At 39.6% G+C, this 14,608-nt stretch overlaps 2 protein-coding genes across 3 annotated transcripts in view; one reads left to right on the top strand and one right to left on the bottom strand.

Moving 5' to 3' along the window:
* hpn (hepsin) overlaps positions 1-12,826 on the bottom strand; it is a 46,164-nt gene extending 33,338 nt beyond the window's left edge. The window contains exon 1 of the mRNA XM_029450901.1: positions 12,707-12,826. The gene's annotated coding sequence lies outside the window, so the exon portion shown is untranslated. The remainder of the gene's footprint in view (positions 1-12,706) is intronic.
* Positions 1,072-7,494, top strand: LOC115020877 (uncharacterized). Of its 2 annotated transcripts, XM_029450905.1 has the most exons (7): positions 1,072-1,416; positions 2,072-2,177; positions 3,179-3,205; positions 3,584-3,789; positions 5,459-5,606; positions 6,179-6,301; positions 6,390-7,494. In XM_029450905.1, the coding sequence occupies exons 2-7, from the start codon at positions 2,078-2,080 to the stop codon at positions 6,434-6,436; spliced, it is 651 nt and encodes a 216-aa protein (XP_029306765.1). In that variant the 5' UTR covers positions 1,072-1,416; positions 2,072-2,077; the 3' UTR covers positions 6,437-7,494. The 2 variants fall into 2 exon arrangements, with proteins under 2 accessions (XP_029306765.1, XP_029306766.1); XM_029450906.1 differs by lacking the exon at positions 3,179-3,205.
* Positions 12,827-14,608: the final 1,782 nt, after the last annotated feature.

The raw sequence follows: 14,608 nt of genomic DNA on the forward strand, positions 1-14,608 counted from the left end.
AATAACTCCCAACCTTGTTCAGTTGTAACACGTAAAAAAAACAGTCTGATACCGCCAAATCAAACGTCGTCTTCTTGCTTCCTCCACTTCCGTACCATTGATTCATTAATGTTGAATTCTCTCTATTCCCATGTTCTACTGCGTGACTGATAGCCTTGAGTTTGAAGTCCGCGTCGTAAGCGTGTCTCTTGACAGGTGCCATTTTGGGGTCCTTATACACACACACTGTAATATTATGGTGAAGCACAGTATGTATTACTCCGCGACGCTCCTGACTACGGTAGCCGTAATGCTGCAAGCGGTGCGTGTTATGCAAGTACAGCGCGTATCCCTATGCGTAGCTAGACAGTTAGCTAACATGCAAAAGTCCTCCAATAAAGATGCAAGGTTTGCTTTCTTGACTTTACTGTTCTTATTTTACTTCGTAAAAAGACAAATAGTTTCCAAGGCTCAAGCATCACAGACACAAACACAGTTTTTTAGCGTCTCTGCTCCACGTGTTGATCTCGCAGCTCCGTAAACAAAGATCCTCGCAAAGCAGAAGCGCTCACTCTGACACGCCCCCAGCAAACCAACAAACCAAGGAGCGCTCACTCTGAGTCAAAAAACATGTCCCAACTCTATAAACATAGAAATAGGCAGCACAGTGCGGCTTTGTAGTTTACAAAGGTCGTACTAAAACATTTTGACAGAGCGCCGTGTACCACACAAAATCGCTTCGAGATCAGTAAACACAACCAGAATTAATCCATATATAAAGCGCTCCGGATTATAAGGCGCACTGTCGCTTTTTGAGAAAATTAAAGGCTTTTAAGTGCGCCTTATAGTGCGGAAAATACGGTAGTTGAAAAGTGGTGCCATTACTGCTGTGATGGCAGCAGGTCGACCTGCTTGTCCTTCAGACAGACGGAACTTATTTGAAAGTAATATCGTGTTCCCCAAGTATTTCAAGCTCATTCTATAAGAGACGCAGGTAGCATTCAGTTCCAGTAAGTGTTTGTTAGCTAGTGTGTGTGTGTGTGTGTGTGTGTGTGTGTGTGTGTGTGTGACAGAGAGAGAGAGAGAGAGAGAGAGAGAGAGAGAGAGAGAGAGAGAGAGAGAGAGAGAGAGAGAGAGAGAGAGAGAGAGAGAGTTTGACGTGACAGCTATTATTGGCTCAGGGCTGCTCAACCTGTTTATTTTGCATCTTGTAAATGAATGAGGAAGAGATCCACACTCTCAGTGAAGACAGAGTCCGCATTACGTGGATAAATTCACTGTTTATTGAGACAGTAGATGTCAGACTAACTGCTGAGAGGAGGTGTCTTCTGAGAAGTTAATAATCAGCAATAAAGAGGGTGTAGTTTTAAAGGAACTTATTCTTTGAATAAGGAAGCTGCCTGCAGTCCTTCTGGGGAATTTCCCGTTCATTTTAAGGTTAGTTTTAATCATCTCACGGTCTTCCTTTACATTTGAAGATGCTTTTTTAAGTTTTACTTTATTTCTCATATTTACAAAAACCTTGTCAGATTTGGGGACAAAAGAGTCATGATTATGGGTGATAGAATTATAATAGTTAGTTTTCTTCAACATTTTTGATTTGTCTATCCATCAAGTCAACATTACTTGTTCCTAATTCAATAGATCAAGGCCTTCAATAAGTAGAATCAGTTTAAATGTGACAAAGGATTTTTAGAAATAGTTATTAAATATTAATTTGGATAATTTTATGTCTTATATGCTACTCAGGCCAAATATTGTTATCTTATTCTTATAAAATCTTTGGTTTAAAAATATTTCTATAGACGATAAAAGTTATTTCTCAAATTAGTTTGATGGATCCTGTAATACTGGCAGCCTTTTCATATAAAGCAGTGACACATTGTATCTGTATAAAATCATCATCGTGTAAATAATAATTTTACCGGTTATCTGCCCTCAGGTTATAGTTAACATCAACCTTTCACATTCATGCACATCACATTTAATATGAAGGAAAGTACAAGGAGTCTTGTACTATTGTATTCCTTTAATGTAGAATGAAAAGTTAATTTACATTTTTCAAACGTTTGCAAATTACCCTATGCAATAGGAGAGAATGGAGGAGACGATGAAAGTAGGGATGAGGAAACATAGAAAGGTTTCTCATATCTGCTTGCTGGTGCTGACTCTGCTCCAACTCACTGCACCCTCCTCAGGTAACTAACTACATCCAGGATTACAAAATAGAAGATTTGTTTAAATCCTGCTTAAAGTTTCCAGGTGCATGAAAATGGATATATTCTAAACTGAAAACACACAAAACAAAACAAGACCTCACCCTGATCCTGGTTAATGTTTTGCAGTCTGTAAGTAGGAATTAAGTCACTGGAGGAATTTTGTATCACAAATCTTTCCACCCTTCCAAGAAAATCTTCCAGAGAAACACAGGTTTCTGGTCTTTGGAATATACAAATGTTTATGAGGGCTGTGGACAGACTTTGCTTTAGGTCTCATGTTAGATGCAGGTAGCATTCAGTTCGAGTAAGTGTTTGTTACTCCGTCCAGCTGTCACTAACTGAATACCTGAATAATGTTTAAGAAAAAGATGTTAAAAAGTGATTTCCGAGAGAAGCAGATGTAAGGGTCTACAATATGCATAAGAAGGATATATCCAGGATGTCAAACTGATTCAGCCGTGAAAACAGGTTAAAGAGATAAAGATCGAAGCTTACGTTAACAGATTGAGACCGACAATGAAATTAAGGAGCAGCACTGAGCTCTTCATTCACTGTTACAATCTCAGTATACCTTCAGTAGCTAGGGTAGCATAAAAGTGCTAACACTTGATAATGATGTGCACACACACTCATAGAAACATAGAAACGTAAAGTTTTATAAACGTAATCTCCTTCCAACCTCTCCGGGTAACGAGTATCACTATTACACAATACTATTCACATTAACTATGACTATTCCGAAATCAACAAAACTATCCTAAAAATGAAAAATGAAAATCTGACACGTTTACATGACAGTTTATGAAGCTGAGCTGTATATTTGTGGGACCCTAGTCGGAGCTTCCGATGCTACGCTATGATTGGCCAGGCAGCATCGAGGGTCGAATGGTCAATTGTCAGGCTAAAAGCAGGCAACATTTTGGCCTTTGTCTCTAAAACTGACATACTTAGAAAAGCTTAATTTTCTCATTTTAAACCAGAGCATCTGCAGAGTCATTCCAAACCAGGTATGTTATGATCCACTAAAGTTTAGCATGATACGCCGCCATCTTTACTGTAAGGGGGCCAGAAGGGACAATTGAGAGTAATTCAACTCTTCTGTGTTTGAGAGCTGAGAGAGAAAGACTAGCTGCATTCTACTGAGTGCCCTGTTGTGTCTGCGTTTGGTTCCTTCACTGGTTTCTTACGTTTCTGATCCATAGTAGTCAAATGTAGTATTTCAATACTTCTTGAAGTCATTGGGTTTTTTAATTTAAACAAAAGTGATTTTACACTAGATAATAAATATGTCTTTAATTTTCTGTAATATACATTATTAGTCATTTTATCCAATTATTTGTTATTTCCTCTTTATCTCACACAACAACACTAAATCACTGTTCTAGCTGAAAACACCACCACTTCAGCACCAAACCCTGTAGCTCTCAGTTACCGCACGCGCCCAGCTGACGTCACAGTGGCTGTGGGAAAACCTGCAGTGTTTCGCTGTGGAGTTCCCAAAGCTTCTACAAACTTGACATTCACCTTCTACGGGAATCACCGCAACTACAGCCTCACATGCCCGTCAGGCTACGTGGAAGATATCCCCCAGGTAAGGTGGTCGCCATCTAAACTAAAGCCTCTCTTCATCCTCACTTTCTTCTCCACTTCACCTGAGTAATACTATGTTATTGTGACTGTAAGATTTCAAAAGTTGTTAACTTTATTGATTAACATTTTCTCACAAGGTAAGGCTTTACTTAAGAGTCTGATCTCTCTCTCTCTGTCTCTTGCCATCTATCTGTTGTCAAATTGTTGTATTCAAGTTTCAAGTTTTATTTGTCATATGCAAGTTAACACAGGGTCAACAGTACAATGAAATGTGTGCGAGAGAGACAGCATATCAGCTCAGCAAAATCAGCAAAATTTAATTATATATATGAAATATTTAAAAATAAGTACTATACCTCCAGACGTTCCCAGTTCACCCGCACTACCCGTTTGGGTTTACCAGGTCTGTCCAGAGTCTTCCCCCAAACCTTGATCCAACTCACCACCAGATGGTGATCAGTCGACAGCTCTGCCCCTCTCTTCACCCGAGTGTCCAAAACATGCGGCCTCAGATCAGATGATACGATCACAAAATCGATCATTGACCTTTGGCCTAGGGTGCTGTGGTACCACGTGCACTTATGAGCATCCCTATGTTCGAACATGGTGTTTGTTATGGCCATTCCATGACTAGCACAGAAGTCCAACAACAAACGGCCGTTCAGGTTTAGATCAGGGAGGCCCTTCCTCCCAATTACGCCTCTCCAGGTGTCTCCATCGTTTCCCACGTGTGCGTTGAAGTCTCCCAGCAAAACTACGGAGTCCCCTACTGGAGCCCCCTGCAGGGCTCCATTTAGGGTCTCCAAGAAGGCCGAATACTCCGAACTGCGGTTTGGGGCATAGGCAAAAACAACAGTCAGAGTTTTCCCCCCCATAACCCGAAGGCGTAGGGAGGCGACCCTCTCGTCCACCGGGGTGAACCCCAACGTAGCCCGCCCGACGCCTCACACCTTGGGCAACTCCGGAGAAGAATAGAGTCCAACCCCTATCCAGGAGTACGGTTCAAGAGCCATGACTGTGCGTAGATGTAAGCCCCACCAGATCCAACTGGTAGCGCTCCACCTCCCGCACTAGTTCCGGCTTCTTCCCCCACAGAGAGGTGACGTTCCACGTCCCCAGAGCCAGCCTCTGCTGCCCGGGTCTGGTCCGTCGAGGTCCCTGACCATCACTGCCACCCGTGTGACAGTGCACCCGACCCCAGCGGTTTTTCCCATGAGTGGTGGGCCCACAGGATGGATGGATGGATGGGAGGCACCACGTAGCTTCTTCGGGCTGTGCCCGACCGGGCTCCGTGGCAAACCCTGTCACCAGGCGCTCACTGTCAGGCCCTCCCTCTGGGCCTGGCTCCAGACAGGGGCCCCAGGCTTCCTCCTGGCAGGGTCTCTCCTTTCCTTTCCCTCTGTTTCATGAGGTCATTTTTTAACCATTCTCAGTCTGGCCCTTCGCCTGAGACCAATTTTCCTTGGGAGATCCTACCAGGAGCACTAGGCTCCAGACAACACAGCTCTCAGGTTCATAGGGACACACAAACCTCTCTACCATGATAAGGTGATGGTTCCCAGAGAGGACCAACTCACATATATATGTATATATCGTTTTCAATCTCTTGTTCTTTCTTCACAGTTCTCATCTGTACTCCTCTACATTCACTTCCCTGTCTCTCTCCTCAGGCTCTCTATGGAAGTTGTGATATGAAGAAAGACGAGTTATTGGCCGTTTGGACCCTTAAGGGAACTTCCTTCTCCGACAATGGCACAAGAGTCGTATGTCAGCACTCAGAGAATCCTGATGCACCTGCTGCCGTCCTGCACGTTTATGGTGAAGACTCAGCATGTTAATCACAGCATAAATACACATTTTTATTCATTTAATTCATTCGTGTACATAAAAAAGGAACGGTCCAAGCCACTCTTTTGGCAAAAAAGTTTAAAAGCCTTTAATCAGAAGGTTATATCATGGTGAAATTCTGAAATAAAATGCACAATGCTTGTACTTGTTAAGCGTGAGCTGGATTACAATCAGTTGTCCTCATTTTGTTGTTGTTGTTGTTGGACATTATTCATTAGAAATAACCCTTTGAGATGTACCATTTGGTTTTTAGGGTTCGTCATGTTGTAAAAAGTATTCCATGTAAAAATAGTGATAGGGGCTTTAAGTTATATTCTCACTTCTGACACATCCTGTAATTAAAAATAAATCAATAGTAACAGAATAACACCTAAGAGTGGTGTCAAAGAAGAAGCTATAGTTTCCGTTTTAACCCTGCTCTATCTTTACATGTACAAGCATATGTCTAGCCATCTGATTAAAGGCATTTGAACTTTTTGCCAGAAGAGTTTCTTCTTTTTTTAACTTATAGTTTCTCCTCATTCTGCTATACTCACTCCTAGATGACGGCACCAGCTACGCCATTCTCATTGGCTGTACCATTGGGGGCTTCTTTGGCATCCTGTTGGTGTTTGGTTTATCATATACCATGCTGCTGAGATCTGAGACCCTCCAGAAGTGCTTCAGTAAGTACACTGCTTCAATTCACTGGTGAATGCATTGACTACAAACTGCAAATTGATTATTAATGTGTGATGTATTTGTGCTTTTTAGGGGGAAAAGAACCAGAAGATATGAATACAATAGTAACAAAGGAGTAAACAAGACAGAAAGCTGTTGCTTGATGTTGCTTTATAACCAACAGAGAATGGAAAAGGAAACACATTGTTTCTCTTTTTAAATCCTTGAATCAATCTAAGTGAAGTAAAAGCTGGATTGAACCCAGGTCTGGAGATGATGCCAGACATTTTTATGGCCGGATCCAGTCTGACCACTGATATTTTCACTTCCTTGTTCTGCCCTCATTGATTAGACCTTGCACACATTATACAAAGCCTAACCGTGTATAATTTAGTATTAAGCACTTAAATAAATACACATACAAATATTATTCTGCCAGATTGCTTTTCCCACTTGGTGTAGGGTCATATGTCAACTTGCACTGCCTTTATGGTACATACCTTATAAATCATGTGTAAAAATGTGTTCTCTAATGTGGCTAAAACAATTTACATGTGTAGAGTGAGCAGTCAAACTGTAGGATTTGAAGAGCAGTCAGTCTAAATCATTTGTTCTAAAGTCATTTTTATACGTACAATAGTTGTTATTGCACATTATTGTTGGATACAGCTCACATCGGTGAATAAAAGGAATCTTATCTTTCCATTTCCAAGGCATAACAGAGGCATACAAGTTCAATAGTTTTTGTCCACATATGAATATGAATATGTCCCTGCTACTAAATATAGTAGTAAGTGTTTACAGAGATGTTGTGAAAGTGTTGAGTAAGTGATAGTCTGCAGGCAGGCGCCGGTGAAATGAGGAATAGAAGAGTAGCTGCTCTGTGTGCTGCGACATATCTTTTAAAGCTATATTACAACAAACTTCTGAAGGTAAAATCCTCACTGATTGGGGTCCCAGCTGTGTTTGTCACACCCAGTTAGTCAGGTACACTTTCACAGACTGTCCACTTGAGGGAAGCACTCACTCCACAGATTACAAACCGAATAGTGGTTCTAACAGAGAGAAATATTCACTTTAAAAGAATTGATTGTAAATACAAAACACTTAAACAAAAACGTTCTGTTTCCATCAGAGCATGTTGCGTTTGGTTTGTTCTTATTTGCCAAATTATTCAATTAAATCTCTAATGAAGAAATTGTTATTCTTTTATTTGGGGAATTGGTCAGTGAAGTAAGTCAGATGTGATGATAAGAGTTTTCATATATTTGCATTCTGAAGTAAGTTGTCTGAATGCTTTTATCGTCATTGTCTTTACATAAAGGGTGTATTTATTTTTATGCTGTTGCTGATGTTTGTTGTTTCTGCCATTTAACTTTTCTGATATTTTTACAATAACATTACTGTAATATGCTTTTGTTTATTGTTTGTTCTCATATTATTGTTGCCTATCGACCCTGTAGTAGAGCTATAATCGCGACCTAGAAAAAAGACAAAACTACTTGGTTAGGTTTAGGAAGAGACCATAACGACTATTGTTACGTAAATTAAGTTACGTACATAAGTTAAGTAGTCAACGTAAATAAGTCAACAGACTTTTGGTTACACGTGGTACACAATCAGCGCTCTCCTGGGTTAAAGTCCTATTATTAGTAATTTATTTCTGTATCCCTCATCTTTAGAACCTGGGTGTCCTCTTTATTACGACCACTATTGTGCTGCTTCATGGGGATTTTACACTGGTGCTGCTTCATAATAAATGTTAGGTGGACTAGTTGCAAACACTGTAATGTGCAACCACATGGGGAACAGGAGCAGCACATGGAGCAGTGATTGACTAGTGAACACAACTTTGGTACGTCTCATGCCTCCCCCTGGTGGTGAACTCTTTATATATCAGTTTGTGTCAGGAATGTGACCTCCACAATCTTTTTGTTTTTCTGTCATTTATCCTTCTGCCTTTATGTCGTTTTATTGGTTTTATTATATGGGAAAAAGTAAAAGAAACAATACTCCAACATGCAACTAAAATATAAGTGGGAGGAAATTACCTTTTACCCCCATTTGTACTTGCTTCAGAACCCCTGCTAATCTCTCAATGTAAATCTATACCAGCCACTCAAACATTTTGCACACCTCCCCCATAGCAAATTCACTCAAATAATACTACACAAACACAGCTGCTCACATAGCCGTTGTGAAGAATCTCTACTTTACATGAGAATAGAATTAATTGAGCACTACACAATGTAACATGACAACTGGTGTTTGACTGCTTTTGACTGTAGTCTTCAATCCCGTGGCTGCATGTTGTGACACCTGATAGAGCGGGGAGACACAAACACACACACACACACGCACGTGCACACGCACACGCACGCGCACACACACACACAGGGTAATCAGCAGGAGAGAATTCTGCCTCGTCTTTTGGTTGATTCAACAGAGGCAGTATGGAGCAACGTGTTGACTCAGCTGCTCAACTACACCTCGGTTCACTCATGATAGGTTTCCTGTCATATTCTGATTTTTTCATGTTCTCCACAATGAAGATAAAGCCTACAGTGATCAGTTTACAGTATGATGGGCTACATTTGGTTGGTTTTTGTTTGTGTGACAGAAGATCGAATGAGACCAAAAAAATGTCCTATCCCATACCCCGCCTGAATAAACAACACTCCTCCACTCCAGTAAGTTTTAAGGGTTTCCAAATATGACTTTGAAAGCGAGCCGATATTAAGAATTTAATTTCCGTAGGATATTTTCAGATCTACGTGAAGCTTATTTGCTGACTGACTAGTCTCACTCACTGCAATGTAAGCTAACCTGTTCTTAGACCTTTAGTTTTACTGTTTATGGACAAACATTCTAAATACCACCATAACAGAGACGCATGCGCTGTGTGTGTGTGTGTGTGTGTGTGTGTGTGTGTGTGTGTGTGTGTGTGTGTTCACTGATAACCTACATTGTTCAGTGTATGTTCTCAAGATGACCTTTAACTGACAATGAATCAGTTGAACTCACTACGTATCAATACCTGAGGAAGTGTAGGTTAAACTATCACGATTCAAGTTAAATAGCAACAGTTGTCCATATTGAATGAATTTAGCAGTAGAGCCAACTTTGACCATTTTTATTATCTTTTTAACTGACCTGCAACTAACCTCTATGTTCCCCACACTCATGGTGGACCATTGAGTCAAATCTAGACTAACTGATATGGTTTCATGCTCTGTAGCAAAGATTTCTGTCTAAACAGGCAAAACCATGTGGAGTCATTTCTGTCAACACCACTATATGTGTTCCTCTGCGGCTCTAAATTAGTTTTTATTTACAAACAAAAATAAGCAAAAGCAAAGCACGATTGCATTGGAGTAAGCAACAGCCAACATGCAAACATCTTTGTATTTCTTTATAGAGCTAATATTATTATTAAGTTGCATTGTTATCTAGTTGTAACCTCATTGTTGAACTATTGTACATATTTTACTAATTTTATGGTTAAAGTTTCTTAAAGAAAAGGTCTGGACTTTCAGCCCGCTGTTAGTGGCTCCTCATCCTTCACTCATCTCATATTGTGTTATAGACTTCATTTTAAACTGGATATAAATAATTTTGAGGTAATTATGCATCTAGAGTTTGTTCATAATTGGACATTGTGTAAAGATTTGTGCCAATGTGTGAATTGTATCTCTCTCTCTCTCTCTCTCTCTCTCTCTCTCTCTCTCTCTCTCTCTCTCTCTCTCTCTCTCTCTCTCTCTCTCTCTCTCTTGCCATCTATCTGCTGTCAAATGTTTGTATTATCACTTACACGCACACACATTGGATCACACACACCTTGAACAACAGTCTCTTTGTGTCTGCGCCTCTGTACTTCTGTACTGTATTTGTTGAGAGGCTTTGTCAGTGTGTGATAGGATAAGGTATAAATAGTCACAGATCACTACTGTGACACATGCATACACTCACATAGTTCTGCACACATGCATTGTATATGCTGTAGGGGCAACACCAACAAATCTTGGACGGAGTACAACCTTATGCGTGGTCTGATGAGGTTGATCCAACTGTGCAAAGTGAAGCGATGTGGTCCCTTGACAAATAACAAGTGATTTTATTCTCAGAGGTTTTCATGTTTTTTCTCGTAAATTGTGTTTTTTTCTAAAAATGTACCACTTTAATCTTAGCAAAATACATATTCTCGGAAATGTAAGACTTTAATCTCGGAATTCTTGGAGTTTTTCTTTGGGAATATCACCCCCCTCCCCCGGCTCAGTTTCTTTTTTTTTTTCTTTTTTTTTACCTATGTCCCTAATACACCAACATACAGACACCCACCAATGTACAATATGGGATTTATTGGAAGCGTGCTGTTACACGCTGTACCACAAACAAACTCCAACTGCTTAACTGTGTGGTCATTAATCTTAACCTCATTGATTGAACTCCCAATTTAAAAATGGTCCCTTTCAAGACAAATTGTGAGTTTGAATCAATCCTTAATGAAGTTACATGTGGCAATTGATAAGTCTTTTGTTTTAACTTATCATTATGAAGTCAATGTGAAAATCTCTCCTTCCTGCACAGGGTTAGTACAAAAGGAAAAGGCCTGTCAACCATAAGACCAACACACAGCATCTACTCCACAGAGAGAAGAGCCCTGGGAGATACATGACAGAGCCAGAAAACAAGACAACAATCAAGTCAGTGGAAGAAGGACAGAACACACACACACACACACTCACACACACACACACACACACACACACACACACACACACACACACACACACACACACACACACACACACACACTCCACTGGAAAAGAAGAAAAGCTAAAGGAAATTTCTTTTTTTCTGTGAAGATGATGTTCATCTGTTGAGATGATTTCCTTTGATCATCCCTCTATTAGTATCTTAGTACCTCTCTTAGTATTTCCATTCTTCATTGACAACGGTGTGTCCAAAGCACTCCAGCTGGTGGATCACAGACACTGTAAAGCAGTCAGCAGTCAGATTTGCACCAAATGTATTTCTTTCTTTTTTAAAGGCTAAAGATGTTATGTTCATGACTGCCTTTGAACTGAAATTGCCTTCTGTGTTTGATCATTTGCACTGACATGTTTTATATTCTAAAGAAATTAGAAATGACTTTCACTCCATCATTATACACACGCAGATGTTTATGGAATAACATTGCCACTGGTCTCCTGTACATACGTAAGCACGTCACACAATCACACGGGACACGCTGCCAACACTAATGTTTATATCCCAAACAAAGAGGAGGAGCGCTCGTTACTTATTCAGGTAAAATAGAAAATACACACTTTTGAACGTGCAGTGTCTTGGAACCTTCACACACACTCCTCTGCTCCTGAACCGTCAGCTCAGGTAAGCGCATGTATGGTGGAGCAAGGCAGGATGGGAGTCAAGGCTATGGGTCAAGGTCACCTTTCTGTGAAAAGTCGGTTGTAAGGGTTGTGATTCTTGTGTAATTATAATTGTTGTTGAATGTTTGTTTTAGTGTGTAAGAACATAATGTTTTGTACTCAAAAATAATGATAGGAATGAATGTGGTAGATAGAGGCCATTTAAAGGAATGTACTGAATGATGAGCTTTTAAATTGCTTTGGAGAAAATGTATAACAAATATTATAGCAAATATGCTTGTGATGAAAAGTGAATGTATATGTTTTCTCTCTGTATTGTAAAGGTCATGTGGGGCTTCTGTTTATTATGGCTATGTATGACAAGCCCCATAATGATATATAGGCTGATTTTAGGTTTTACTATCTTTAAATCAACAGAACATTTTCCAAATTGGATTAGGATCTCAAGATGTTTAAAAAGCCCATCACTGCAGTGATTTTGTTTACGAAAGAGTAAAGTTAGCAGGGGCTGTTGGCAGAACATAAGTAAGAAGGAAACAACTAAGTATTTTGTGAAATCACTTTTAACCCAAGCAGAAAGTCTATTTTAAAACATAAAACATAGGATTTGGAAGACACAGGCCTGTCTACAGTTTGACCTTGGCTAATGTCATGCTAAACTGATAGACAATCAAGGACAGAGGCCATGATTGAAGATAAGTGACTAAAACTGCAAGATTAGGAGTATTATGTATTTATGTATTGTCTTTGTTTTCATTTGATGTCCATTTCCTGAAACTGTGCCAGCTGTATATCTCTGCAAGAAGTTACTTGCATCAAGTCAGTATTTGATGTCCTTGTCAGACTTGTAAAAAGTATATGAAACATGTTTTATCTGTTGCTAAGTTCACTGTGCTTCTGCAAGGTTTAAATAACAAACATCTGGGAATGGATAACTTTCAGAGTTTGATTCAGAGGGAAGGAAAAAAAGCAGAAGAGAGGAAACGCACTGGATTTCCAAAGTGCAGTGAAACATACCTCCATGGAGGCCCAAGGGTGTCCAAGATCAGTCAGAGGTTACAGTGAGGTCGCTGAAAGTCCCGTTGCATGTAGATTAAACATTCTCATTCATGGAGTTAGCTACTAACACGAGCAGGACGATACAGTTGGTCTATGACTTTTCTTTTCTTTTAAGGTTAATTAACAAAACACTGGCTTTTGTTGATCTGTAATCACCTTAATCAATTTAATAATTACACTTATGACTATGCCTATATTTGGAAATGTATATTATACAAGTATAAAACTTGTTTAATTATTCTGAAAAGCTGTATTTTGGATGCTACATAAGACAACATCTTTATACAGTCAGAAATAACTACTCATATGAAGTTGAACGTGAGAGAAAGTATCTTTGGATACTATAAAGCACATGATAGTGTTTGGCCCGATGTGATTAAGTTGTTCTCGAGTTTGAAGGAAAGTTGTCTGGAAACCTGCTGGGTTTCGCACAAGATAAAAAAGGATCCACTGTTTACTCTCCAAACACCCAGAATGCATCCCTGCTGACGAGACATTGACCTCTCACATAACAAGGACATTCTCTTCCCGGGGAGAGGGAGAAGTGTGTGCTTTATTGCTTGTATGCATGTGTATGTGTGTACGTGTGAGAAACAAAGACAAAGTGAAGGGAAAAAAACTGTTCTTTTATTCTCTCTCACAATCATGTTCTCTCCCCCTCTCTCTGTTGTTATCTGTTTCTCTTTCTATGTGACTCTTAGTTGTGTTAAAGATGGGACATCTCACTCTTGTGGCTGTTATAGCAGGTAAATAAAACTGAAAAGACAAATGTTCTTTTCAAGGGAGTCATACAAAAGCTCACTTGTTCAAAAAGAATTCAATGACCCTGACACTTTTTAAAGTAAAAACTACTATATTTCCTATTTCTTAACAACAGGCTGTATACATTGAAGACAACACCCACTTAACCAAATTAACATTTCCTTTGTCTGACTTTCTTGCAGTGCTCTTCACCCTTTTCATGGAAACTGAAGCAAGTAAGGCCCAAACTCCACTTTCACCTGAGACTGGTTTGTTGTGAAACTGGTGTTAAGAAGAAATCAAACAGAGTTACTTCTGTCTCCATAACAATGGCAAAATTCAGGACACATTTACTGTTACCTTCCCAAAATGGATTCTTAAAAAAGACTCAATTTGAGACCCAGAAACATGGGCTAATGTGTTGTGAGGGCCACCTTGTACATTTATAGTTTGTTGTAGTTTAAGGTGCTGAACATCCGTTGAAGCGAGTCTTGTCTATAATGTTTCTTTGCCCCTCTCTTGTTTCTCCTCCTCTTGTGTTTGGTCTGCAGATCCATTTGCTTACAGTAAGTACAAACACTCGTATCTCCTAATTCCTATAATCTTCACTTTACAACCTAGCATCTCACTCCTTGCATGGATTATATAAAGATTAGTGCAGAGTATCATGTATTCACTTATCTCAACAAAAGCAACCACTGCACATGTGATTGTAAAAAAGAAATATAAAAATGTATTATTTCGTACAAAGTTTTAGATAAATCATGAACCAAATGTGAGTTGCTTTTGAATTGACGTTTTGCTTTGTCTTAACTTCTAACATTATTTTCTAACAGACTATCAAAGGCTACGAATTGGAGGCCTGATCTGTGCCAGCTTGTTGTTTGTTGGAGGACTCTGCGTTTTACTTTGTAAGTTCTGAAACTGCCCAGATAAACAAGCCAGTATGATAAACCAATTAAAGCAAATTATTTAAGTGGACATAACTTCAGTTACATATCCTACTTTTCCTTCACAGACACCAGGTGCTCCAGGAAGAACAAGTAGGTTGTTTTCTAAATTTATGTCTGAACTTTAACATGTGACTTGCTCCCCCTTTCATTGTCTCCCTCCCTGCCT

The sequence above is a fragment of the Cottoperca gobio genome, chromosome 16 (genome assembly GCF_900634415.1).
Source record: "Cottoperca gobio chromosome 16, fCotGob3.1, whole genome shotgun sequence".
Taxonomy (NCBI): domain Eukaryota; kingdom Metazoa; phylum Chordata; class Actinopteri; order Perciformes; family Bovichtidae; genus Cottoperca; species Cottoperca gobio.

Coding starts and splice junctions, on each gene's coding strand:
- LOC115020877 (XM_029450905.1), top strand. CDS start 2,078: ATGGAGGAGACGATGAAAGTAGGGATGAGGAAACATAGAAAGGTTTCT. Junction 3,206..3,583: donor GCAGAGTCATTCCAAACCAG/GTATGTTATGAT, acceptor TCACTGTTCTAG/CTGAAAACACCACCACTTCA. Junction 6,302..6,389: donor GACCCTCCAGAAGTGCTTCA/GTAAGTACACTG, acceptor TGTGCTTTTTAG/GGGGAAAAGAACCAGAAGAT.